Source organism: Sinohyriopsis cumingii, chromosome 17 (genome assembly GCF_028554795.1).
Source record: "Sinohyriopsis cumingii isolate HCF-2022 chromosome 17, ASM2855479v2, whole genome shotgun sequence".
Classification (NCBI taxonomy): domain Eukaryota; kingdom Metazoa; phylum Mollusca; class Bivalvia; order Unionida; family Unionidae; genus Sinohyriopsis; species Sinohyriopsis cumingii.
The window spans coordinates 7,355,515-7,382,943 of NC_142977.1; the positions used below are offsets into that span (position 1 = coordinate 7,355,515).

Below are 27,429 nucleotides of genomic sequence, written 5' to 3' on the forward strand. Positions count from 1 at the left end.
GTTATATTGTCATCAAAATATTTGTATGTTTATATTTTAACTTATCAATTACACCGTCATCAAAATATTTGTACATATCATGGATTCACCAAATGTCCAGTCCTAAGTTTTCCTTGGGCAGTCTGATTGTGTCTTTTCAAAGATTTATTTTGATGCATGTTGAAGATTTTATGTCAAGGCGTTAGCAGATAAATATACAATGTGAGATTTCTAAGATAAGTGTTTTGAAATAAATGGTACTTATCTCGAATGATTAACTACCAGGAGGATTTTGTTCAAAGCGATTTGATTTTAGCAAATGCAGCACCCACAGGCAGCATTTATATGTTGTTTTTGTAATTATTACAGGAGACTCTATACTGTATATATATACTCTTTGGAAAAAAATTAAATGGACAAAAAAATAAATGTTCTTAACCCTTTACCTCATAAAGCATAGTGACTAAGTGCAGCACGCTATAAATAGAACACATGTTACCTCGTCAACAGCATACGTATAGGCCTGCCTGTTAACTGTTAAGCAATGTAGTGATGTTACGTTTAACAGCAATTTTAACCATTTTACATTTTTGGTACACATATATTATATCTGGAAAAATTTAAAAGTAAAGTCCGATTTTTATAGCTGTGTAATTATTTTTCACAGAAGAATTTTTTCTAATGTGCTTTAAAATGGAGAGAGAACTCGTTCACCATTATGTCAGTGAGGCCACGTGACCAACCGCAGCTGCCATTTCCGATAGTCGAAATTTACAAGGTTTTTGTGTGTGTCTACATCACTAAGTCATCTGAATTTGATAAATTATAAAAACTAATTGCTGCCTACATCAATATCAGAGACTTTACCTAATTTATTGAATCTTTCGTGGTTGTGATTCTAATCGTGAAAACTTCATACGTACTGAATGAAAACCGCGGCCGCCATTTTAGGGAGTGGAGATTACTACCCAGTTACTTTAAATAGCAGATATCGACCAGTGCATGAATAGCAACAACGTGATCTGACGTAATTGTCATTCGCAGAAATGAATTTAGTATCTAATGGGGGGTTTTCCCCAAAGATGATGCTACGAAAACCAGCTAAAAATGGCTGATGTTTACAGCAGGCGTCAAAAGGCGCCTCCAAGCGAATGGAGTAGACGCATCCAAAGACGCTTGCATGAGGTAAAGGGTTAAATAATCTCTCAAAAGTATCATTTTCAAACATTAATATTTGCGTACAGAGTTAATCCTTTAATGTAGTTGGTGAATTAAGCCTTTGACCTTTGTCTCTAAATAAATTTATTTTATTTCTGGATAAGTTAATTATTGTCTTTTATCTTATTCAATGGTAAATCAAATAAATAAAATGGTACATAAAATGGTACAATGGTATATATTCAATGGTACATCAAAACCACTAGTCATTATAATAACTCATCACCTAGAGAACCTTCACAACAATGGCAGAACCTCAAATGAAAAATAGACAAATTCTAACGCTGGACAGTTCTCACAGAAAAAATTTCCAGATCCAGGCCCTAGGCTAGTGACTAAAACAATCACAACCTCCCAGGTTCAAATTCGACAAGCCCCAACCCGAATTCCCGTGCCTGAAATTGCCCTAATTTGGTACTATTATTTGTCACACAACAATGCCATACTTCAAATATTACAAATATGACAAGAAATGACTCTTGTGTTTAGTCAGATTTCAAAATACCTTAAGTAAAGCAAAGTTTTCGTCCATTGTATAACTGCTCTATCAAAGTCCTCCTTACTCATTGTAGCAGTAACATCTGATGAAAGTCTTGCTTTATACAGTTACTCTATACTATTAAGTTTAAACAAAAACCAAGTGTGAGCAAGGGACATCTTAATTATTATATATCATCAAAATTTAACTCGAAATGTCTTGAACAACTCAACAGCAATTAAACATGAAGGAAAAAAAAATCAGACTACTTTACTCAAGTGTTAATGCCTAAATCATTTTTCCTTTATACCTCACCTCTGCCAAAGATTCAAATGCCATCATAGACCACATTTGATCCCTTTATTACGTATAACACCTCAAAAAATATCCCATAATAAGGTAATTGTGATAAAGAACAACACAAATGCTGAAAATTCTGTGCAACTACTTTCGCATTTAATTTATGCTTCTTCAGGCACGAAATGTTTTGAAAGTAACCATATTAAGGTATGCATTTAACACTATCATGTGCATGTATGTGTAAGTCTTAATCCTGGAATTCTGAATCAGCATCATTCAACTGACAATATTTCATAAGAAGTCACAATTTTTTTTAATATTTTCTTTCCAAATGACAAACTTAGTTCACCATAAATAATGATATTCAATGAAATTTGGATCAATGAAAATGTCACTTACTCCTACAAGATACCAGTACTTGAATGAATAAAAACCAGTTAAATATTTTTTTGTTCATCAAGTGAAGTTTGTATTTTAGTTCTATAGTTTAGTTAGGCTTAAGTGTAATGATCATAAATGTAATGCACCCTCTTGTACTCAAATGTAAAATGTGTCAATCTACAACTATGTCTACGAGCGTTTCTTTGAGAACCTAAATAAGTGACACCTGTATTTTGATAGCTGACTTGTGGAACTATTTGTTGTATTGTTTCACTGAATTAAAAGCTGGCCTCCTTTCTATTATCATTTTAATTGCCTCTTTTGTATCAAATAAAGGATGTGGTATAAAAGAAATGTTAAAAAGCACTGAAGTCCCAAATGCATAAGATTTAGTGGTCCCGGTCATCAGTCAGGGTGAACTTGTTTGAACTGATCAACTGAACACGGCTATAATGTCCAAAGAGATGTCATCAAGGATGTGAAGTTTCGCTATTACTTGCAATGAAATCACAGTATAAATAGTTTACTAACTGAAAGTACACAAATTTAGTTTCAAGCAGACCATTCTGACAGGAAATAAATGTCTCAATTTTTTTTTCATAAAATAATCTCATTTTTTGGTACATCGACAGTTAATCTGCTTCCCTGCTTTTACCATAATAAGCTGGGAACCAATCAACAACAAAATTTAGCGACATAATACATAAATGTGTTTTGCATACACAGGAATGTTCTTAAAACCAGTTGGAATAATCTAAATGATCTTTCATATGTTTGGCATCTTGAAAATAAATGTAATTTATACAGAATAATGAACAACTTTGGTAGAAAAAGTGCTTGATTGACAATTATTGTCAAAGCGATTATAAAATGAGTACACAGCCATTAAATAGCCCAGTTTTGTCAGCGGAGATTGTGCAAATTATTTTTCAGAAGTCCCTCTGTAACTCGTGTCCATACTTATAGTGCGATCTATATTTTTGGACCCCATTGTTTACAAGTCACAGAGGGAGAGTTGAAGAATGCATAAATATATATTACATAAATAATGAAGAAATACTAAGACTGAAATATTTCATTAACCCTTAAAGTGCTATATTGTTTTGCAGTACAAGCTCCCTCAGTGCTGAATTATTTGAGAGAAAAAAAAGAAACTGTACAGTTTTTAAACTGCACGTATTGCAATAAATATACACAATAGATATACAATCTCTATATGAAACATGATGGTGGATGTCTAAACTTTAAGATTAGCATCAAGACACGTGTAAGTTTAACGCATTTGCATGTACAGGTGCAAATACAGGTAAAATGACAAGTTATGATTATATTTCATGTGTAATTCTTTTGTTTGTTTTTTGATGGAACAGTTCAAATATATCTAAAAAATATATTCTTTAGTAGTTAACCATGTACATGTAATGTCCGTCACGATGTTATATCTAAATTGTGAAAATCACAGGTAAAGAAAAGGTAACAGTTTTGTAAACATCCACTCCATGAATGTCAGAGGTAAGTGTAGACCCCCAGAGTCAGTAATAAAAATGTTCATGAAAAGTTTTCACTTGTTATTTATGCTAATATCATCAAAACTGAGGTTCATATCTGGTGAATAAACCTCAGCAAATGCTTCAATTTTTTTCATTTATTGGGCAGATCTAGTATAAAGGGTCAACTTGATTGTTCTCCTTGTCTGCCAGGTGTAAATTGCTTAAAATAGCTAGAAATCTATCCCATACTCATTTTATTGCTGAAGTATGGGGTTGATATCACATCATCATCAGCCCAGTAGGAATTGAGATCAGATTTATGTACCAAACCTATTGCTATAATCAATGCAAAAAAGATTTACATTGGAGTACTGATATTGTGTGGGTTGAACTGTTTGGGCATTAAGAACAACTGCTAATACTGATGGAATTTCAGAATTGTCTCCTCTAACAATAATTTTTGAGGGTTTTTTTGCGTACTGACTTTTGTATGAACTTTGATATTCGTTGAACTGATATCCAGATCAAATGTACAAAACAATTTTTTTATAAATCTGAACTAAAGCTATGCACTCAATGAACTTTTACTTGCAAGCAAAAATCCGGGTCTTTTAACTAGCAAAATGTTCCGTCACATTATTGAAGTTGATTCAGGAAGTTTGCAAATGTCTAAGTTTTTATTCTCAGGATTCTCTAGTCTTAATTTGAATGATCCTCTAAGCTGAAAATGTAAACATGCTGAATGTGGCAAATACCGTACTTGACAAATACTGTACTTTGTCCCGTAAGTCATCTCTTACTTAGAAAGCGGGGGCGGGGTAATGGACAAGGTCCCGTCATAGATCATCAGTGGACAAGTCACTTAATTTGTTACAAGGCTACTGCATGATAGAACAAACGGCACTAAAGTAATTCAGCAACGAGAACAGGTATAAAGAACCAACATTATATTACCTGATAGCTGGATCCTGCAATATCGGTCGCCATGTTCAAATGTAGTCCGCCGATTGCGATTATAAAGAATCATTTGAAGCTCCAGTTCACGCTATTTTAGCTGGCAGAGCAGCATTTCGAGTCTATCACGAAGGGAATAGCTATGCCAGATTTATGGAGCAGGAATGTAAACAAACTATTTATATTTTGTTCGATGAATACGTTATTCCAAAGTTCAGAGACATTCACAAATTTCTCCTCTTGGATGACATTGAATAGATCACGTGGTTATTTGCTTCATTTCGTATCCAATCAAAATTAATTTCTCATACCTGATGTAGGAGGACATTCAATATTGAATTTCGTTGGCTACTTTGAGGAACTTTATATTTACCATATGGAGAAAACAAATTACCGCTGCATTCTGCAATAAATAACGTGAACAAATAATACTAATACATTTCAACTATCGCATATTTTAGATGCATTTATTCACATTGGTTCCAGTTCCTGTCGCGTTGCATTGTGGGATTTGATCCGACAAGTGGCGGGAACTTGCACGTCAATTTAGGCGAATGTGTGGTAGAACTGCTTGGTACGCTTTCAGTTATTTACAAAATGTGACAAATTTTGAATTATCATCGGTACCAGATGAACCGTATTATATATATATATATATATATATATATATATATATATATATATATATATATATGCTTAGTTCATGTATGTGATGTCCTGATATATTCTCTAGGGAGTAGATCAACAAACTGTTCTGTGGCTTAAAAAAAAATAAAAATAATAACATTAAGATAGTAGCCTAAGCCAACTGACAAGAAACGGAGAACAATTTGTTGGTCGGAGGAGGGAAGCATGGTGAAACAGGCTCTGAAATGCTTCTAGCAATCTCGTATTTCTTTTCTCACCTCGGGAACAACTATTGTTTGACCAGAACAGAACGTATGCTGGAACGCTCTTGACATTCCACTTGGCCACGAGCTAAGACGTTTGGGTTGCTTGATTCAGCACGACATTCTAGAGCTAGGTCTTGCAGTATAATAGCAATAGTTGCGGATATTGTTCATCTGGGCCTATTAGCATGTGAACCTGCGTTTGTTTTCTTCAAATATGCAGTGTTGGTTTACACGAGGTCGTACCATGGGTAGGCAAGACCATTAACACATGTACGCAAACGAAAGCGTATACATAGGAAAACTGTTTAAAGAAAGGAAGAATATATATATATATATATATATATATATATATATATATATATATATATATTGCCGTTTTGTAAGAGTGATGTCCCTTTACGTAAGGGCGGGTAATTGGGGTCAAAAAATTAACATTATGCTCAACGGATTGCCCATTCATATTTTTGATAAAAAAGTTATTTATAAAAATAATGTAAGAATCTGTCCAGACTAAATTTACAGTTGAGATAAACTTTTGGGAAAAAACATAACTAAAAATCTTATTTATTTCTTAACTTGTATATAGAGACTGTTTTATTTCAAAATACCTCAGAACTATGGAGTTCTTAAATGCATAGAATCCCCGTGAGTAATTTGTCAATACTTGTATTATGTCAGTCAAAACTTCCTCTGCCTTTTATCTGTCAAATCGAGATAGAAACCTACGATGTAATTTGTTGCCATTAATTACTATATTCTTCATATGCCAGCAGAAGGAGACAAGGTGAAACAATCTTGGCCATTGCAGTCGTAACTTGTTGTGCAAGAGGCAAATCACCAAACACATCAAATTGTCCTGGGTTCCTACACCTACTGACGGTGTTATTTGATGACCTAACAGAAAAGTCCAAGTGATGTTCCAATAGGTATTATGTAGCTGTCCTCAAGCAAAGGGGAAATAACTCTTGCATGAAATTATGGGTGCTTTCTACAAAGCAATACCTCCAAAATTTTGTGAATCGGGCCATATAATTTTAGTGAGCCATTTTGGTGTTATCTTATCAGTTGTATTTGATTTATTTAATGTGCAAAATATGCAATAAACACATGCACTTAGAGAATTTGGAATAGCTCTGTTTTTAAAATATTTCAGACAGTTTTCAAAAGGTTAACTGATGTTCCTTAGATTGAGTATTAAAATCAATATGCATTGTACATTGAAGTATTTAGTACATATACATTATCATGCTTCACCATCGCCACAAACTTTAAACTTGCCCCTCTTGATCTAAAGTTATCTTTCCATAATAAAGGTTTAATTTATTACTGGGTTGGGAATTTCAGAAATATAAAAAAATGAAAATATCTTGTTATGATGTAATTTTTGCAACCTCAAAATACGTTATTTGTTTGAACCAAAGCGGCACACTTTTTTTTGTAAAATTTAAATCACTAGATAATGTGATTTCAATAAAACTCATCACCAGTGTAAGAGTTATAAACTTCTGGACTGCTTATTTGGTTATAATTAGCACCAGCCTATAGTATTTTAAACATGGATTTAACCCTTTGCCATCTTGCAGAAATATTAACTATTTTATCAACTTTTTTATTAACTTCTGTTTTCTCAAGTACAAAGATATGTGAAATTGAAAACTGAATTTATTTACACTCTTTGATTTTGGAGTAAATTAAAGCAAGATAAATTTCAAGGAAGTTACGTAGGAAACAACTGGATAAATATTTCAGCATCTTTTTTTATTGACTTTTAAATATTTGTCCTTCCATTGCAGTGACCTGACCTTTGACCTTTTTGGCCCTACCTTTGACCTTTTTGGCATGAGATATTATAGAAAATGCTGTTTCTTTTGTGTGACATTTCCCCTTTGCAAATGAAGAACAATGGCCAATGTTTCTGCTATTGAGAAGCGATTTTATTTTTAGGTATGAAATTTTTGTCTGCATGTGACATAATATCTTGGGAGTTTGGGGGAAATAAAATTGATATGAAACCATGGTGACAGAATGTTGGTATATAAAGTGTCTTGTAAGTAGAGTCAAGCTGAGGGTGTAAGTAAGTAAACTGGCAGTAAGATGTGGCCCTCTGTCTGTTACGTGTTCAACAGATGCATGTTACCACTCTGGAACCAACATTTTATATAGGATCTCAATCAAATTTAGAATATGGCTTTTTATCATTCAAATCCTGGACAGGTTCCATAATGAACAAGTTTCGTGTATTGAAGTGATCTTGCTTTTAATTGTGCACAATTATTTCCACTCTTGAAGCCATAATTCTGGTGCAGTTTTTGGTTCTAGTAGTTGTAGGGTAGAGGAGCCTGTTTTTTATAGTCTGATGTATTCTGTTTATATATAAATAAGTTTGTGTTTGCTACTCAACCTAAACTACATGGACAGTTGAAATGAAACTTGACACACAGATTCATCCCTAGGTCTAGTTTGTCCAAAATGAAAATTGTGCCGCTCAGACACCCATTATGGCCAGCAAATTGACTACACTGAAAATCTAGTTATTGCTAATACTCCTAAACAGAGGGTCATATCAGCATGGGATTTTCGTTTAAAGACTTCATTCGATGTCTGGTTGGTTCTGTGTGAGTATGGTCACCATGAGAGAAATGTCCAGATTCCAGGTAATGTCAAAGGTCATGTACAAATATTCTTTATCAGTAAATAAATAATTTTCAAAATGCAGTGCCTACAGTAAGAGTGTTTCCCATATTCTTCAAAATCTGGCCTCCATTTACATGAATGCCATTTTCCAGAAGAGAGAATCAACTGGTAGTGGTACCCCAGATCTAAGGTTATTCAGAATTAATAATTTCAAAGTACCCTAACTGAAAAAGTAGCTATTTGAAGCTTAAATTAATTTTCAGATACTTTTGTTGGAAATAAATCGTTTCCAAGTATCAGCAGTCATACAAACCCATGATATTAAATCGTATCCAAATATCAGCAGTCATACAAACACCATGCTCCAAATAACTCCAGGTATCAAATCTTTTTACAGTAGGTGTGTTAGACGGATAAAGTCCATTTTAAAAATAGGAATTATTTCTGAGTCGTGTAACCAGACTTAGTGGGCAAGAAGAGATTCAGGGTACACTGCTGGTTTTGTAAATTAGTTTTGGTTTTTATGCTGGAAGCATGATTCAATCTCTGTGAGTATTGGCAACGAAGATAAATGACTTTTTCTTTTTAATCTGAGAAAATGTTTCAACCTGTATCTGTATGGCAAATTATAATAGATAATGTAGCAACTATGTGCTCCAACCTATTTTCTTTTCTTCAGCTCCAGAGTTTTTACGTGTGTGAAATTTGCATTCATGGTTCGACAACTGTTGACTTCATGTGAGTAATATCAGGCCCTCTTGGGCATCATGTTATCTTCTTTGACTTGCAACTGAATGCAGTATATGATAGAATAATCTGACTGCAGATAATCTCACAGATGTCATTGGATCGCTGCAATGAAACGGGGAAATGCTCACGACCATCATCTCTAGATGTACATATTGGTGAATAAGTGCAAGTTTTGTTGCAGTTTTGCCTTTGAAGTCTGATGTAGTTTATGACAGCTTTGAACTCAACCCTTTGAGTTGGTCATCATTAAACTTGGGAAATATCTGAAGATATTTGCATATGGGCAAATTGCTGTGCTTGTGAAAGTGATTGCAAAATCATGTGAATAATGTTTCTTTCTGTCGTATATACTTTTGCTACTATTAATACTAACATGTTAATTATATTTTGGAATGACATTTTGCATCTTGCACTTGTTTTACCTCACGTTTTTTTTTATTACCACAAGTTGTCATGTACATTAGACAGCCATCTCTTTCATTGCTTTATCATTGCACTCACCTTGACCAGCTACATTTTATATGCCCTCTAAAAGGTGGAGCATACTCTGGTGGCCTCTATAAGGTGGAGCATACTCTGGTGACCTCTGTAAGGTGGAACATACTCTGGTGGCCTCTATAAGGTGGAGCATACTCTGGTGGCCTCTATAAGGTGGAGCATACTCTGATGGCCTCTAAGGTGGAGCATACCCTGGTGGCCTCTGTAAGGTGGAACATACTCTGGTGGCCTCTGTAAGGTGGAACATACTCTGGTAGCCTCTGTAATATGGAGCATACTCTGGTGGTCCCTGTAAGGTGGAGCATACTCTGGTGGCCTCTGTAAGGTGGAGCATACTCTGATGGCTTCTATAAGGTGGAGCATACTCTGGTGGCCTCTGTAGTATGGAGCATACTCTGGTGGTCCCTGTAAGGTGGAGCATACTCTGATGGCCTCTGTAATATGGAGCATACTCTGTTATATATCCATGCATTTGTTGTCACCTCCATTTCTGCCCAGTAGCTCATTTTTTCCCCAATCTGAAGTTGTCCAGACTCAGTTTTTGATCCAAACGTTAAAGGTCATGGTCACTATAGCTGAAATAAGAAAAGTCTTTAGCCAGCCATTAATTAACTTTGTGGATAGTTTGCATGTGAGGTAAGAAAGACTGCTATCAATTTCGGGGCCAAAAAGGTCAAAGGTCAGGTCACTGCAGTGGAAGGACAAAAGTGGTTGCCACACAATAACATTAGTGCCCTATAACATACCTGGACCAGAGTTTAAGAATGTTTTGCACTTAGTGTAAGGAAGAAGCCTATTGTTATTGGGGTCAAAGGTCAAGGTAAAGTTTACTTTGTTTCCAAACAGTAACATTAGCTCTGTATCACACATTGACCAGAGTTTGCAGATTGGAGTAAGGAAGAAGCTTTTTGATTTTTGTAATCAAAAGGTCAGAATGATAGATCACTGTTTTCAGATATAGTTTTACATTATAGACCATGACAAACTTTCACTTGGAGTAAGTGGTGTCAAAAGGTGAAAGGTCAAAGTCACTGTGACTAAAAGAAACAAAAATGTTTTTGCACCAAAATTCCAAATATCTACTTGGAGGACTACTAAACATGTGGTGGACATGTCATTCAAGGTACACTTTTTATATAATTTGATTATGTTTGTAGTAAGCAATTAGCCAAAAATAAGAACTGTTTTTATAAGTATATTGTGGCACATGAATTCTTTGAAAGTCACATTTTGCTATAGCATGCGCCATTGTAACACAAATTAGGATATAACCAGTAGTGATGTGGCTCCTGAAATTTCATATACATGTATTTTTCTCCTACACAAAAAAAAATTCTTTCTTAAAAGTATGAAAAAACGTAAAAAGTTTGTTATCATTATGTGAAAGAGATCGCATATGCATAATACAAGACGATCATGGCATGGTTCCTGAAATTTTATATCTATTTTTCTCGCACGTAAATATTTTTCTTTTTAAAAGTACGAAAAATAACATGTAAAAAATTTATTTAAGCATCACTCTGGGCTTCGCCACTGTTGCAAATTGTTTGTTTTTTTCCTTATTGGTGGCAAAATATACCATCAGGTGATTTTTTTTATATTGCCGACATTGTTGGCTGTTTAAACTTGTATCTACAATCATTGGTTTGGAGTTGAGAAATTCAGAGGACCCATGAAAGGAAGCCGCAAACTTAAAATGCACTGAAATTTATCTATTGTTACATAAACAAATTCTTTGTCTATATTGACAAACCATCTTAACAGTGCATTGTTATATCATAATCCGCTTATGTTGACATCTAGCATGAGTACTGTATGTTGTGAGATATCCGCTTTTTTGTTTTCTCTTTCTTTATTTTTTTTCTTCTGTTTGTTGAAATCAACCATAATTTATCTTTCATCAGATATTTGGCCGCTCACTAGTAATTAATATATTTACATAGACTGACATTTTTTATGTGGATGGTAAGTAAAATTCCTCTTTTCACTCAGAATGAAATCCTTCGGAACACTCACATTTTCTGTAGTAATCCCTGTCATCAGACCAGAACACTCCACTACACAAATGTAAAACAAAAACAACAAAAAACAAGATTTACTTGTTGGTCTATGCATTAGGCAGGGAGGAACAATAAGTACAATCAACCAAACAACAGCCCATTCCTTTTTAAAAAATGTACCCAGATAAAATAGTTTGCTGAAATTTTAAAGAAAACAGATTCCATTTCAAGCACTGATTGTTATGAAAATGTACAAAACAAATGGAAAAAATCAGTCTCAGTCATGCAATACAATTATTTGATGTTGCTGCTATAATAAGAAACAGGCATTTGTTTGGTTCTCCAAAGTTGTCCTTCAGTGGTGACTTCAATAATACATGCACCCTCCATCAAAGAAAGCCGACTACAATCTTCAATAAAAACAAAGAATCTCTCTTCAAAGGAAGTCATTACCAGACTTAAATAAAAGCAATGGAATCTGATGGATTGTTTCATTTTCTAATGTGACTGGAACACGTTTACTGTACCTTGAAAGTTTCCTTTTTGCAGGAAAAAAGTTTATGCTTACGAACGTTACCAAAGGCAGCTTAAAACTTGACTAACTTTTACCAACTTGGGACGTACTGAAAAGTAAATGTGCTTCATCATTCATTACATGATTGTGCTTTTTTCCCCTGCTGAATTCAGGTCTGTTTGACCTGTGACAAAATTGATGAATATTTTAAATCAGTGTGTGTGCATATTTTTGATGGAATTACTTGTATTGTGGATTCAATGTATGTGATGAGATTCGCTAGTGAGTTCACTATGTTGGTACTCTGTTCATGCTATACATTGGACATGCATATATAAACAGTATACACGTGTATGTACCAATGCGTGGTTCTCTGAATAAAGTAAATATTATATATGCCTTCTCTGTTTTCACTACAGGTGTATTTCTCATTTAAAATGCATCAATTTAAGATGGTAACTGTGTCAATAAAGCACATATTTTTTGGACCCTCATTTATTACTTAAGCCCTTCCCCACAAATTTTTTGGGGTACATGCATCATTTTCTTCAGCTAACTGACCTGGTTGCTTATAACACGGTTCGGTCTATAACACGGTCGGGTTCTTTGGCTCCCAGCTACCATGTTATAATGGGGTCACACTGTAGTTATAATTTTCTGTGGGTGTGAATATGCATCATATAGATTATAATCAAATAGAAAATCTTGTGTGAATAAAAGCCAATACAGAATTCTAAAACTTCATCTCAGTTTTTGAAATTTCATACAGTTCTATTTATTCTTCCTATACCGCAATCGTGTAGATATTGTATACTTTTTACATTCTTCTTGCTGTCTTTTTCTGTGTCTGTGTGTGTGTGTTTCGGATTTTTAATGTAGCTTTAAAAGTTTATCATTTATATCACTATGATGTCTGCAGTGTGACAATTTATAGTGCTGTCTACCACCTGGGCATCATGCCGCGGACATGTAGCCTGATGTCACACCCAGTCTTAACACTAACCTCTTAATACTGAGCTGCTAGTACCATTTTTATGTCCTTGACTCTACTTGGGTTTGCCAGTAGCTTCTCGTGGGTCGGTGGTTCTTTCCAGGGTTTTCCCAGGTTCTTCCTCCACCATTAATACTGGCCGCCATGTATAGCCTATCGTGTGCTGAAAAATGGCGTTAAACCCAAAAACAACAACAACAACTACTTGGGTTTGAACCTGTGACCTCCATCTGGGGCGGATGCTCTAACCACTAGGACACTGGAACAGTTTCTCTCTGACAGAAGAGATTAATGGAAGAGGTTTAGCAATAACCAAGAGAAGAGTAGGGATTGTTTTGCTGCCAAATTTTATTAGAATTTTTTTTCTTCTGTTGCAGAGATAGTTCCTGACATTGATTCTCTGAATCTATTTGCAGCACTCTAGCCCCTGATGATGTGTGTAGAGCTTGTCAATTTAGGGACAAGCAAGGGAAAACATTCCAACCCTTGTGGCGGGATGCACCTGGAAGTATGCAGTACTATCCATCTTACAACATAGCACCTGGTGCTCATACGTAAGTCACACAAACACTAACAATGATGATTGAGTCATCAAAAACAATGCTGGACCAGGTATGATTTTTTTTTTGTTGTTTTAATACCATTTTTTAGCACATAGTAGGCTGTACATGTTGGTCAGTGTATTTGCCAGAGAAAGAACCTAAGAAGAACCACTGAACCTCAAGAGGGGCCCTGTGTGGCCAAGTGGTCTAAAACGCTCACTGTTATGGATCACTGCCATCTCATCTCTGTCTGTGTGGGTTTGAGTCTCGGATTCAGGCAATGTGGGTATGTGAGAAAGCTTGCCAGTAGCTTCTCATGGGTTGGTGGTTCTTTCAGGAGTTTTCCCGGGTTCTTTCTCCACCATTTATACTGGCTGCCATGTATAGCCTATCTTATGCTGAAAAATGGCATTATACCCTACAACAACAACTGAACCACAGGATGCCAGAGTTGTACATATGATCCAATGGGAAGAGTACATTATGTCCACCTTGCCTCTAGGTTTTGGATATGCAACATTTTAGAGGGACAGAGGAAAATAATAGTACCTAATGCACTAATGGTGCTATAATAATTTGATAATTTAATTTGCTTTGACAGTTTTGCCACTGTAACATTCAGGTACGTTCAGTACTTGGCGAATTCAAGTTTCATCATGTGCTGAAATAACTTCTGAAAACACAGTTAACCTGAAATGATCTTGCTCCCGTTTAACTTGAGTATACTCGTTATATTCTTGAGTGACTTTCATTTCCGAGCTAGCAAATCATTAATTAAATGATAACTTAAGTATCGGCATAAAGTTTGTTTCTTTTGAACCTTATAATAAATTAAATCTTCTTTGCTCTAGGGGTGACTTGAACCCCAAATAATAAGTTAAACTAACGGCTGTTGTACACGTTACATTATAACTTGTCAAGCTACTATTTATGTTAATTGTTTTCATTGTCAGCTACGTTGTTTTAAAATAGATATTCATTGTCATTTTATGGGTTCTGTCACCTTTTACAACGTTGGACCTTGCTAGCGCTAACATTTTATGGGTTCTGTCACCTTTTCCAACGTTGGACCTTGCTAGCGTTAACATTTTATGGGTTCTGTCACCTTTTCCAACGTTGGACCTTGCTAGCGTTAACATTTTATGGGTTCTGTCACTTTTCCAACTTTGGACCTTGCTAGCGTTAACATTTTATGGGTTCTGTCACCTTTTCCAACGTTGGACCTTGCTAGCGCTAACATTTTATGGGTTCTGTCACCTTTTCCAATGTTGGACCTTGCTAGTGTTAACATTTTATGGGTTCTGTCACCTTTTCCAATGTTGGACCTTGCTAGTGTTAACATTTTATGGGTTCTGTCACCTTTTCCAACGTTGGACCTTGCTAGCGTTAACATTTTATGGGTTCTGTCACCTTTTCGAACTTTGGACCTTGCTAGGGTTAACATTTTATGGGTTCTGTCACCTTTTCCAACGTTGGACCTTGCTAGTGTTAACAGAGACATGGATGGACATTGATAATGAAAAGCTGTAGCCATATTTTGTTTCTAACAAAAAATGTACTGATATGGGCACACAGGGTCAAGATTTGGGGACAAAGGGAGAAAAAAAAATGTGGAAAACACATGATCTTGTGCTCACTGTGCAACACTGAAAGCTACTGACAAGCTTTCTCACATTGGTCAAACCCAGACTTGAGCACAGCAAACAAAGGTGTGTGCTATTAGTGATCTGTTAAGGTCATTACCTTAGACAGTATAGCTTCAAGGAGACTGGTAATCGCCTTAGACCACATGGCTGCAGGGGGACTGAGTTGAAAGTAGGATCTGTATTGAGCAAAATGTATTTTCACATGCAGACTTTTTGTCTATTATTTGAAAAAAATCAAAATGCCTCATGCAAGGAAAGGGACAGACCTTTCGTAAGATTTAGACTTTTACTAGTCTGATGATATTATGCTCGGATAAAATTCACATCCTTGAATTTCCAATATTACAAATTTCATAAGTATTTTGGTTTGTCTTTGCAGGCCAGTGCTAATCTCCAGCAAGCACTATGAGGCTGAACTAGAAGAGATAACTCCACGTATTGTTCAGCCAATGAGATGGGGACTGATCCCTTCCTGGCACAAAGGAACAATGGCAGAGAAAACTTACGAGACAAACAACTGCCGAGCGGAGAGTATGCTGCAGAAGCAAACATACAGAGTTCCTCTGCAGAAAGGACAGCGATGTGTTGTGCTGGCTGACGGGTAATTTAATTTTTCTTCATTGACAAAACTGCTGATCAGTTTGGATATCTGTGTCAGATTTACTTGTCAGTTCAACTTGTATTTATTATCATACTATAGTTCATCCTGTAAATATATCTAGTTATGGACTAGGGTTAGTATATGATTATCTAGTTATTGGTTAGGGTTAGTATATTATTATCTAGTTATGGGTTAGGGTTAATACATTATTATTCAGGTATGGGTTAGGGTTCATATATGATTATCTAGTTATGGGTTAGGGTTAGTATATGATTATCTAGTTATGGGTTAGGGTTAGTATATGATTATCTAGTTATGGGTTAGGGTTAGTATATGATTATCTAGTTATAGGTTAGGGTTAGTATATTATTATCTAGTTATGGGTTAGGGTTGATACGTTATTATTCAGGTATGGGTTAGGGTTAGTATATGATTATCTAGTTATGGGTTAGGGTTAGTATATGATTATCTAGTTATGGGTTAAGGTTAGGATATTATTATCTAGTTATGGGTTAGGGTTAATACATTATTATTCAGGTATGGGTTAGGGTTCGTTTATGATTATCTAGTTATGGGTTAGGGTTAGTATATGATTATCTAGTTATGGGTTAGGGTTAGTATTATTATCTAGTTATGGGTTAGGGTTGATACATTATTATTCAGGTATGGGTTAGGGTTAGTATATGATTATCTAGTTATGGGTTAGGGTTAGTATATTATTATCTCGTTATGGGTTAGGGTTAGTATATTATTATCTTGTTGTTTGCATGCATTTTGCATGTTTTCTCTCAGCTAATTGGATAGGTTCATTCAGCTAATGACCAGGCTAGTGATGTGTCATTGGACAAGTACACCACACAGATTAATTAATAATAACAGGTCTTCCAGCAACATTTCTTATGAAATGAATTAATGAATGACTTCTTTTTCAACTATATGCTAAGACATCTTTGATTACTGTCTTCTTAAGATTGATAGCAAGAAAAAAATCATCTTGAAAATTGCAGCACAACTTGAATCAGAAAATTACAGTAAAACTACAATCAGAAAGTGCTTGAAAGGATAATGTATTATAACATTCAGTCATACACATGCCAAGTCTGAATCTTCAGGGATCTCTCATTTTATGACTAGCTTATGGGGATCATATAAGTATGCTAGTGATCTCTCATTTTATAACTAGTTGTGGGAGTCATATAAGTGTGCTACAGGGATCTCTTATTTTATAACTAGTTGTGGGAGTCATATAAGTGTGCTACAGGGATCTCTTATTTTATCATTTGTTCAGGGGAGCTGTACAAGCTGTACCGCAGTGACCTCTCATTATGACTGGTTCATAGGAGCCATGCAAGTGTACTAAAGGGATCTCATTATCACTAGTTTATGAGAGCCATACAAGTGTACTTCCTCAACCTTTCATTATGACTGATTCATGGGAACCATACAAATGTACTTAAGGGATCTCTCATTATGACTGATTCACGGGAACCATACAAGTGTACTAAATGGATCTCTTATTATAACTGGTGCCACATGAATCTCATTGTAACTGGTTTGGGGGTGCTCAACAGTTATCATGTACTTCTGAGTGAGTGATGTATGTAAGGTGAAGTTGTTTGCATTTAAAACATGCAGAGTGGTGAGAATGATGTCATACTTCTATGCTACTTTGATGTAATGTAGCTGACATTTCTTTAGATATTGTACTTTTGGAAATTCTACATGATCTAAGCAAACAGCTAACTAAAATGACTGCTCCCTTGTGCTGAAAAAATCAGCCTGAATTAGTGTAAAGTACATTGTCCTTAGCAGTCATTAAAATAGGGAAAATGAATTTGCCAGACCAGCCGATACCAGCTTCTGACAGTGCAATAAATGAATTACAAAATGTATAAAATGTAAAAAAAAGTTATTGGCTCTTTTTTAAAAAATTTACCGCACAAGTTCAGGAAGTGAAAATGACCAAGTGGAGCTATCGCTTTTTTGAAAGGTGCACATCTGGAGTAAAGCCAAGCTTTATACTCTCTAACTCATATTACACCCATCAATCATACACCAAAATAAAGGGAATTAAAGGTTCCTTGAACAATACCCGAGTCATACAAGGTCTTTTTTAAATAGCCACTATAACCAGTGAGAAACCCGGGGAAATTCTTTTAATTTAAAATTCTAACCCTATGAAATGCATATCAAATTTGGTCAAATCAAAAGTTTTATAATACATATTATTTAACATGTCAATTAAAATTGAAAGCACATCGATGTTGTAATTCATTTTATTACCTGTAGTAGAAGTGTTCCAAATTCTAATTAAGAAAATAATGATTAAGAGTTCACTTAATCATCTCCAATATCTGAAAATCCCTCGAAGTCTGTCTCCGTATCAGAATGAAAAATGGCAGCTATCTCAGGGCTCAGATCATTGGAAATGTTCTCATTATCGTCTGTCTCCATCTCATCATCCTCATCTGGCTTCTCTATCCCACTGACAATTTCTGCTTCAGCAAAGCCATTCACAATAGCTGATTGAGGAACCCTGTCCCATGCATCCTTAACCCAATGTGTATCCTGGGACTATGTAGTACACCACATACTTCGAGTGTTTGTGAAGCTGTGCTTGCCTGCCGTCACTGAATGTTCCCACAACTTCCAAAGCTCAGCTTTGAAACATTTATTACGGAAATGTCTAATGCTTGTAATAACTTTGTCATACCACCTGGGATGATGCTTAACAATGTCTTCTTGGTTTCAATCTTCACCTTTGTCTCAGCACTGAGGGAACTATTACCCACATTATGAGGTACCATGGTATATTGAGGGGATTTATACTGAGAAGTCCATTACCCACATTATGAGGTACCATGATATATTGAGGGGATTTATACTGAGAAGTCCATGACCCACATCATGAGGTACCATGCTATACAGAGGGGATTTATACTGATAAGTCCATGACCCACATCATGAGGTACCATGCTATACAGAGGGGATTTATACTGAGAAAACCATGATCCACATTATGAGGTACCTTGATATACAGAGGAGATGTTTATTGAGACCACTGTAGTTGCAGCTCTAATTTACAGAATGTGATGTATGCATGTGTAGTGTTTAACAGCAAATCAGCACGATCCTGCCAGTATGATGCTGAATGAAACAAAAAAATCCCAAAATATTAAGGTAAAATTGCAAAACTATAGGAATTTGCAAAATTCATTGGGAGAGATGACAGCCAGATACTGGTCTTAGCAGAAAGAAATATTAATTTTTTTTTACCTGAAGTATATTTATTTTTTGTCAGATACATGGAGTATACATCGGTAGACAGAAAAAGGTAACATGCCAGGTTCTGAGGAACATATAGTAAGTAGCCTTGCTTAAGTTAATTTCACATTTACTTTCCAGATTTTTTGAATGGAAGAGATCTAAAGATTCCAAGCAGCCTTATTTTATCTACTTTCCTCAGGATCCACCGCCTGGATCATCAGATTTCAAGATGGGTTTGTCAAGTTCTCACTCCCAAGACAATGCAAATTTTAAAACTGCCAAAGATGATTGTAACTTCCAGATAAAGATTGAAACAAAGACTGGTAACAAAGAGGAGATAAAAACAGACCATGATCAGCCACCAGACTCCAATGATTCCAAGTTGAAGGAGGTTGTTGTTAAGAAAGAAATACAGGACCCCATAATGGATGGCAATGGTATAATTACATTAATTTTTATGTCCACAGCTTGCACCTGTACATTTTGATTAGGTCCTATCTGCCTATACATTCTGCAAAGCTTGTTATCTTAATTACGGACAAAACAAAAAAGGACACTTTGCATGATAGTGAATGGAATTTGGTTTCCATGCTTCCATCCATGTATAGTTTCCCTAATTGGATTTGTCAGGCAATTTGAATAAATAATGGATTCTTCAAAAAGTGAATTTACTTTATTTTCTTTATACTTGTTCAGTGCAAGCTTCAATTGTTTGTATTTATTTTAGGCTGTATACCTGTTTTCATGATTGCTGTGAATTGCTCAAAATAGCCTGTTTAGTACCTAAAGGACACATAAGAAGAAATTTGCCTCTGAAATAACATAGGTTCCAGTTAGCTAATGTTTCCCAGATAGGTTTTTCCACAGTTAGCTAATGTTTCCCAGATGGGTTTTCCACAGCTGGCTGATGATTCCCAGGTGGGTTTCCCACAGCTTATGTTTCCCAGAAGGGTTCCCACAGTTAGCTTATGTTTCCCAGACGGGTTTTCCACAGTTAGCTCATGTTTCCCAGACAGGTTTTTCACAGTTGGCTCATGTTTCCCAGATGTGTTTTCAGCAGCTAGCTCATGTTTCCTAGACGGGTTTTTCACAGTTGGCTCATGTTTCCCAGATGGGTTTTCCACATCTTGCTCATGTTTCCTAGACGGGTTTTCCACAGCTCATGTTTCCCAGATTGTTTTTTTTTTTTCACAGTTAGCTCATGTTCCCCAGAAAGGTTTGCCATGGCTAGCTCATGATTCCCAGATGGGTTTTCCACCACTAACTCGTTTCCCAGAGGGTTTTTCCACAGTTTCGGGGGGAGGTTCCACAGCTAGTATGACACTTCAAACTCCCGCTCACTGCAGACTCTTGGGTTAATTTTAGACATGATAATATACATGTAACATTAGTCTTGTGTTGTGTGGACTGCTCTAGTGGCCAAGTCTTTTTCAGACTACATTAGATTTAGAGTGGCTGAGTACTGTGCTTTTGTATACACATATATCAGTTAACCAGAGATCATTTGCTCAAGCACAGAGAGAAATTTCATCAACAGCAAAGTTAATAATGATGTGAATTTCTTGTACACAGCTATGTGAACACATGGTTCTGTTTATTTGACTACATAGCCTTTTGATCAACCTGATCCAGAAATAGGTACAAAATTTAAACTTAATTGCAAATCGCAGGAATTAACGAAATAAATTTTTCAAGGCAAGAATTTGATTCTTTGCATAGTGGAATTATTGTGTCTACATTCTGTGTTACTTTTAATGTCAACATGGATAAAACAGCTCCAAGGAAGAAATCCTTTTTCATTCTGCCTTTCTGCTTTTTAAAGGCCATTCCATCTATCTCTCTTCCCTGATGCAGAATTTAGTTGTTTTATTTTTATAAATACAATATAAATATATGTAGAGTTTTGGAGTTTTTACTTGGAGCCCAGTATGTTTGCTACATGAAATGCAACTTGTATCTAGTCTAAAAATTAGCCTGGAGCCATCATTGAGTGATTGATCTTGGATGTTTGAACTGTTACCCTAGATTTTCTGTTTATGCAGGACTAAATATTACATGTTCTTGTGCTGAATTATTATAGTGGGTTTAAATCCAAAATCTTCATCTGTGATTATATTCAGCAGATCATTTGTTCAAAGTTGTTAATGATCATTTATCGATCTGATGATAAAAGTTCTTGAAAATGCTAGATTTGATCATCCTCGGGTGACCAATCCTACAGTTGAATGTAATCCAACTTGATTTAATAAGCATGGCATCATTTGCAGGCAATCCTACAGTTGAACGTAATCCAACTTGGCATCATGTGTAAGCAATCCTCAGTTGAATGTAATCCAACTTGATTTGATAAGCATGGCATCATGTGTAGGCAATCCTACAGTTGAATGTAATCCAACTAGGCATCATGTTTAAGCAATCATACAGTGGAATGTAATCCAACTTGATTTAATAAGCATGGCATCATGTGTAGGCAATCCTACAGTTGAATGTAATCCAACTTGATTTAATAAGCATGGCATCATGTGTAGGCAATCCTACAGTTGAATGTTATCCAACTTGATTTAATAAGCATGGCATCATGTGTAGGCAATCCTACAGTTGAATGTTATTCAACTTGATTTGATAAGCATGGCTTCATGTGTAGGCAATCCTACAGTTGAATGTTATCCAACTTGATTTAATAAGCATGACATCATGTGTAAGCAATTGAGATACATCATTAGTAGTCTTACCAGAGTGGTTTATCCATCCTTTATCATCCTGTTCTTCCATCCATCCTTCTTTCATTTCCACACAATTATTTGATTTCAGCCACAGCAGGATAGAGATGAGACATTATCTAAGGGCATTTGTCAGTTTTCTACATTTATCATTTAGCAGAGTTGTTGCCCTTGATTGTAAGATTGCTTTTCTTTTTCCACACAATAAATACCATCATTAGTATTTGAACAAATTTGTTATACATCTGGATATTCATGAGATGTTGCAAGGATTCTATTTCATCTATCAGCAGACCCACCCACAGGAGCAATACTTGGTTTCAATCGAATTTGATATAAGAGTTTATTTTTATGAGACCCTGGACTAAATTTACTTGTTAACATTCCGCATCATTGTTTAGTGGAATGATGAGGTATCATCATTGAAAATTTTGGAATGACTGGAGTTTGTATGACTAAGTTTGACTAGATACTAAAAGGATTTTGTTGCCTTTATCTTTTATTTTATATAAAATTTAACATATATATCCTTTATATCATATTGTCTTATGCTTAATATGATATATTTATCTGGAATGGTTTATCTTTCTAGGGTTTTTATGCAGTTATTAATTTTTTCATTTTTTAAATTTAGTGACTGTTGTATAATTAAACTTTACAATATGCATGCATGTATACATATAGTGTTTAGTGGAGTTACAGTCCCAGGCTGTCATCCCCACCTACTTTCGTTCATGTACATTAATTCTCTTAATTTTTATTCCAACCAAAATTTTTCAAGCAGCTGATATTGGCGAGGCTAACAAAAAGCATGACAGGAATTCCAGGAACTTACCTGTCTCGTTTCAGATCACAAATTGCTCCCACGGCTTTTGACAGTGGCTGGTGTGTTTGATGTCTGGAACCCTCATGATGTAAGTAAATGTATTTTTTAAAAGCAAATATGGTCATAGACTGTTAATATATTTCATTTTTTCTGTGCCAGTTTTTGTGCATTTTTAATAAATCAAATATTGGATATGTTTTCATATTTGACATCGCAGGCAGAAGGTACATGTAGATAGTTACTTATATTGGATATGTTTTTACATTTGACATCATCACGGACAGAAGTTACATATAGATAGTTACTTATATTGGATATGTTTTCATGTTGACATCATTACGGGCAGAAGATACACTTAGTTAATTTTATTGGATATGTTTTCACATCATCATGGGCAGAAGGTACACATAGATAGTTACTGATATGGGATACGTTTTCATATTTGACATCATCATGGGCAGAAGGTACACATAGATAGTTACTGATATGGGATACGTTTTCATATTTGACATCAACACAGGCAGAAGGTATACGTAGATAGTTACTTATATTGGATATGTTTTCACATTTGACATCATCACAGACAGAAGGTACACATAGTTTGCATTTACACGTAGCTCAGTTCCCTTGATAGTGTTTCATCGTTTGCATTTACACGAAGCTCTGTTCCAGTGATACTGTGTCATTTTTTGCATTTAAACATAGCTCAATTCCCAAGATACTGTATCATTGTTTGCATTCACACGTAGCTCAGTTCCCTTGATACTGTATCATTGTTTGCATTTACACGTAGCTCAGTTCCCTTGATACTGTATCATTGTTTGCATTTAGACATAGCTCAGTTCCCGTGATACTGTATCATTGTTTGCATTTACACGTAGCTCAGTTCCCTTGATACTGTATCATTGTTTGCATTTAGACATAGCTCAGTTCCCGTGATACTGTATCATTGTTTGCATTTAGACATAGCTCAGTTCCCTTGATACTGTATCATTGTTTGCATTTAGACATAGCTCAGTTTCCGTGATACTGTATCATTGTTTGCATTTAGACATAGCTCAGTTCCCATGATACTGTATCATCATTTGCATTTACACAGACGTCTGATATTGTTTCATTGATGCATTTATACGTAGCTCAGTTCCGGTGATACTGTTTCATTGATGCTTATGACACTGTTTCACTGATGCTTATGAAATTTGATGTATGTACCCTCTTTTATTAAGTATATTGCCTGCCATTTTCTATTGTAAGAAGAATGATCCCTATAAATTTGAACAGTAAAACAAAAGTTTACTGTTAATACATTTATTGTTTATCTCAATAAAAACAATTACATTTTTGTCACTGCTTCAGTTCCTGCATTGGGAGGTGGGAGGGCAGTTGAAATTGTTGAAAGAAAATGATGTATCTGAATATACTCGATTGCAAGTTGAGTCAAACTGCAAGCATTGTTGACTCTTATCTGCCATTGCATGATGCAGAGGCAAATTAGGGTCTATCTTGTTTGTTCTGATTACTCCAAACAAACTGCATTGACCTTGGTCTGCAGGCACATTACCAAATATTGGACTCAACATTATGAGTTTTACAGTATGGAATGTAAAACTTCTTTTCTGTAAATTCCATTTCTGTCACAAAATCTAATGCCTAGTTAAATAAACTGAAAATTTCCTTGATTTATAAACATTCAGATATCAAGATGTTATCATATTCACCCTAAAGATGGCACATGTGTTCTGGGCTTTTTTGTGCCTTCCTTCATATTGGGAGGGGGAAGTAGATAAAGTCTTTCAAGATGGAGGATCGGTCTAGAAATTCCATTGCATCATCTACAACAGACGAGTGTTGGGTACATTCCATTATGTTTTGAATCACACACATCCCACGCAAAGATAGATGTTGGGTTCATTGCATTATGTTATGAATCGCACACTTCCCATGCAAAGATGAGTGTTGGTTTCCTTGCATTATGTTATGAATCACAGACATCCCATGCAAAGATGGGTGTTGGGTACATTCCATTATGTTTTGAATCACACACATCCCATGCAGAGATGAGTGTTGGGTACATTCCATTATGTTTTTAAATCACACGCGTCCCATGCAAAGATGGGTGTTGGGTTCATTGCATTATGTTTTGAATCACATGCATCCCTTGATTTAACTTTTTCATATTCAGAGATTAGCTGGCAAAACTGGGGCATGTATAAATGTAGGATCTCAATTGTGATTGTGGGATATAGGTATGCTTGTCTGATGCCAGCAGTATTTGCATCAACAAAGACATTTTTGTGTTGACATTGGGATCATGTTTTTCTGCTATTAACATTCATGATTCCAGAGCCAAAGTCTGAGGGTTTCAACACACCTGAAGGATTTGGCAAGTGTTCATACCTAAAAAAGAAAACATGTATAATCTCTATTAAATAAAAACAACAAAATTTCAAAGTTTTTGATGTAATTTAAACATTCTCTAGAAAAGAAGCTGATATGGTACAGATTCATTTGTTTTTGGTGCAGCCTGGAAGAAAAGACAAATATAAATATAAACGCCAAGGCATCAATGCTGTATGAAATTTTAAGTTTCTGTATTCAGCGGAAATGGGGGAATAATATTACTATAATTCATGATCTGTCTTGCCTGCGTAAGTCTTTCACAGCATGATGCCTCTTTCCACAGAACTCTAGTGTTTTATTTTCTCAGGGATCAGAACCTGTATTCTCCTACAGCGTGATAACTGTGGATGCCTCCCCAGCCATGTCTTGGATCCATGACAGAATGCCTGTAAGTGGATAGTCTTTTTCTTTTCTACTCTTAGGCTTTGTACTAAAAAATTCTACAAATTTATGACCCAAATGTCGTCTGGAGTTGCCTCAGTTACATACAGAAGTTCAGCCCTATACATTAATAGAGAATACGATTGTTTGTGACCATAATGAATAAAAGGAGATACCTTAATGTAGAAAAAGCAAACAATAAAAACAATCACAACAAAAACACTACCTCAAATCCAACCATTTATGACAGGATTAGTAATTTCTTGAGCTATTACATTTAAAAGTTCCTGAAATAATTCATACCTACACCTCACTGATTTGCACCTCCTGAAGCCGCTTATAAGGTGGGTAAGAACTAATGAAGTTTGCATATACTTGTAAAATGCTGGAATTTTTTTGGTTTCCTTGAAAGCACTTGAATTTGAGGTCAGTTCCTAGGAGTACTGGACAAGTGCTTGTAAAATGCTCAGTAATCTTGAAAATTACTTGATTTTAAAATAAATGCACTTTTGTTTTAGAAAACAATAATTTACTATTATAAATGCAAAGCAGAAATAAAAATCCATTGAAAAAGTTGGGAAATTTGATCTTTCTGGAACTGTTCTTCCATTTTGTGTTCGTGTACGTATTCTATGATTGGGTCACTTATGTGGCAAATAATACTTGGCCTTGTTGCGATTGTGATCACCTCATGAGTGTTAAATGAATGGATGCATTGTTGACTGGGCCATTAAGGCTGATGACAAAAATAAAGTATTCTGTGATGGGAAGTTTATTTTCCAACACACTTGCCATAAGCGCTATTTATAGGCAAAGAGGCAAGTGACAACAAAGGGCTACAGTATATACAGCTAAAAAGGCAATGGGGCAAGTGATAAACAGAACTACAGTATATTACATGCTTTATAGTCAAGGAAGCAAGTGATAAAGGTCAACAGTATATACAGCTAAAAAGGCTATGGGTGGGACAAGTGATAAAATAAGTTAACAGTATATACATGCTTTATAGGCAAGGAGGCAAGTGACAAGAAAGGGCTGCAATATATGCAGCTAAAACGTCGGATCCACCTGCATAGACTCTGAAAGTCTTTGCATAATTTACTGACCAATCTGGGTCAATGAAGCTTCTTAGAACTAATCAGTAAAACATAGATGCTGATCTGCCAATGTGTAATATGATGGCTGATCGTCATCTCTTTGCAGTTGGACCTGAAATATAGGAGAGTACATGTGAGACACATGAACTCTACAGGAAATATTTGTACCTTTCATGCCATCTGACTGAGATACTGACTTGTAAACGAATACATATAAAATGTGTTTTGTTTGTTGAAAGGACAAAGACAATAGATCACTGGGTGTAAAGGCCATGGACAATGGCTTGAGTGTAAAGATTCTAAAATCCAATGTCATAGCTTGACTGTAATCAGAAAAAGGCCTCTATTTATAGTAGGAAAGAATTTAAAATGCATTTTGCTAAAGAGAGAGTTGGATATTTGGACATATACAGGGTTCTCACAGTCTTTGAAGGTCTTTGATAGTTTGGAAAAAATAGTTGGTATTTTCAAGGCCTTGAAAGTTTGGGAAAATCGAGCATATTACCCCGAGGTCTTTAAAAGTCTTTGAAAATTGAAATAAACCCAAACATTGTAATTTCTTTCCATAATCGCAAATAAAATTGTCTAATGTTGTTAGATTCGGATGTAGTCGAGTTTTCCTGGGTTCTTTCTTTTGATTAATTATAGTTTGAATTTCATCATTAAACAATATTGTAGTATTTGCATTCATTGTTTTCTCATATAACATAACTTGTATACAAAATGTTAGCGAAAATAGGTCCTGGAAATCTCTGTTTGTGGTCTTAAAAGTTTGGGGAAAGTCTTTGAATTCTGATATAAGATAACTAACTCCCAGATTTATGTAGACAAGATGATGGCACCCTTACCCTCAGCTGCAGTGTCTTCCC

The 27,429-nt window shown here is 35.4% G+C and overlaps 2 protein-coding genes across 2 annotated transcripts in view; one reads left to right on the forward strand and one right to left on the reverse strand.

Moving 5' to 3' along the window:
* The window catches only part of LOC149777695 (serine/threonine-protein kinase N2-like), a 130,690-nt gene extending 125,621 nt beyond the window's left edge, over positions 1-5,069 (reverse strand). Inside the window, exon 1 of the mRNA XM_089938745.1 lies at positions 4,801-5,069. Coding sequence (XP_089794871.1) covers positions 4,801-4,833 — 33 coding nt within the window. The 5' untranslated portion in view covers positions 4,834-5,069. The remainder of the gene's footprint in view (positions 1-4,800) is intronic.
* Positions 5,070-5,241: 172 nt separating this feature from the next.
* The window catches only part of LOC149777696 (abasic site processing protein HMCES-like), a 45,300-nt gene continuing 23,112 nt past the window's right edge, over positions 5,242-27,429 (forward strand). The window contains exons 1-6 of the mRNA XM_089938747.1: positions 5,242-5,374; positions 13,497-13,634; positions 15,648-15,869; positions 19,275-19,573; positions 22,706-22,770; positions 25,390-25,470. Of these exons, the coding sequence (XP_089794873.1) occupies positions 5,355-5,374; positions 13,497-13,634; positions 15,648-15,869; positions 19,275-19,573; positions 22,706-22,770; positions 25,390-25,470 (825 nt within the window). The 5' untranslated portion in view covers positions 5,242-5,354. The remainder of the gene's footprint in view (positions 5,375-13,496; positions 13,635-15,647; positions 15,870-19,274; positions 19,574-22,705; positions 22,771-25,389; positions 25,471-27,429) is intronic.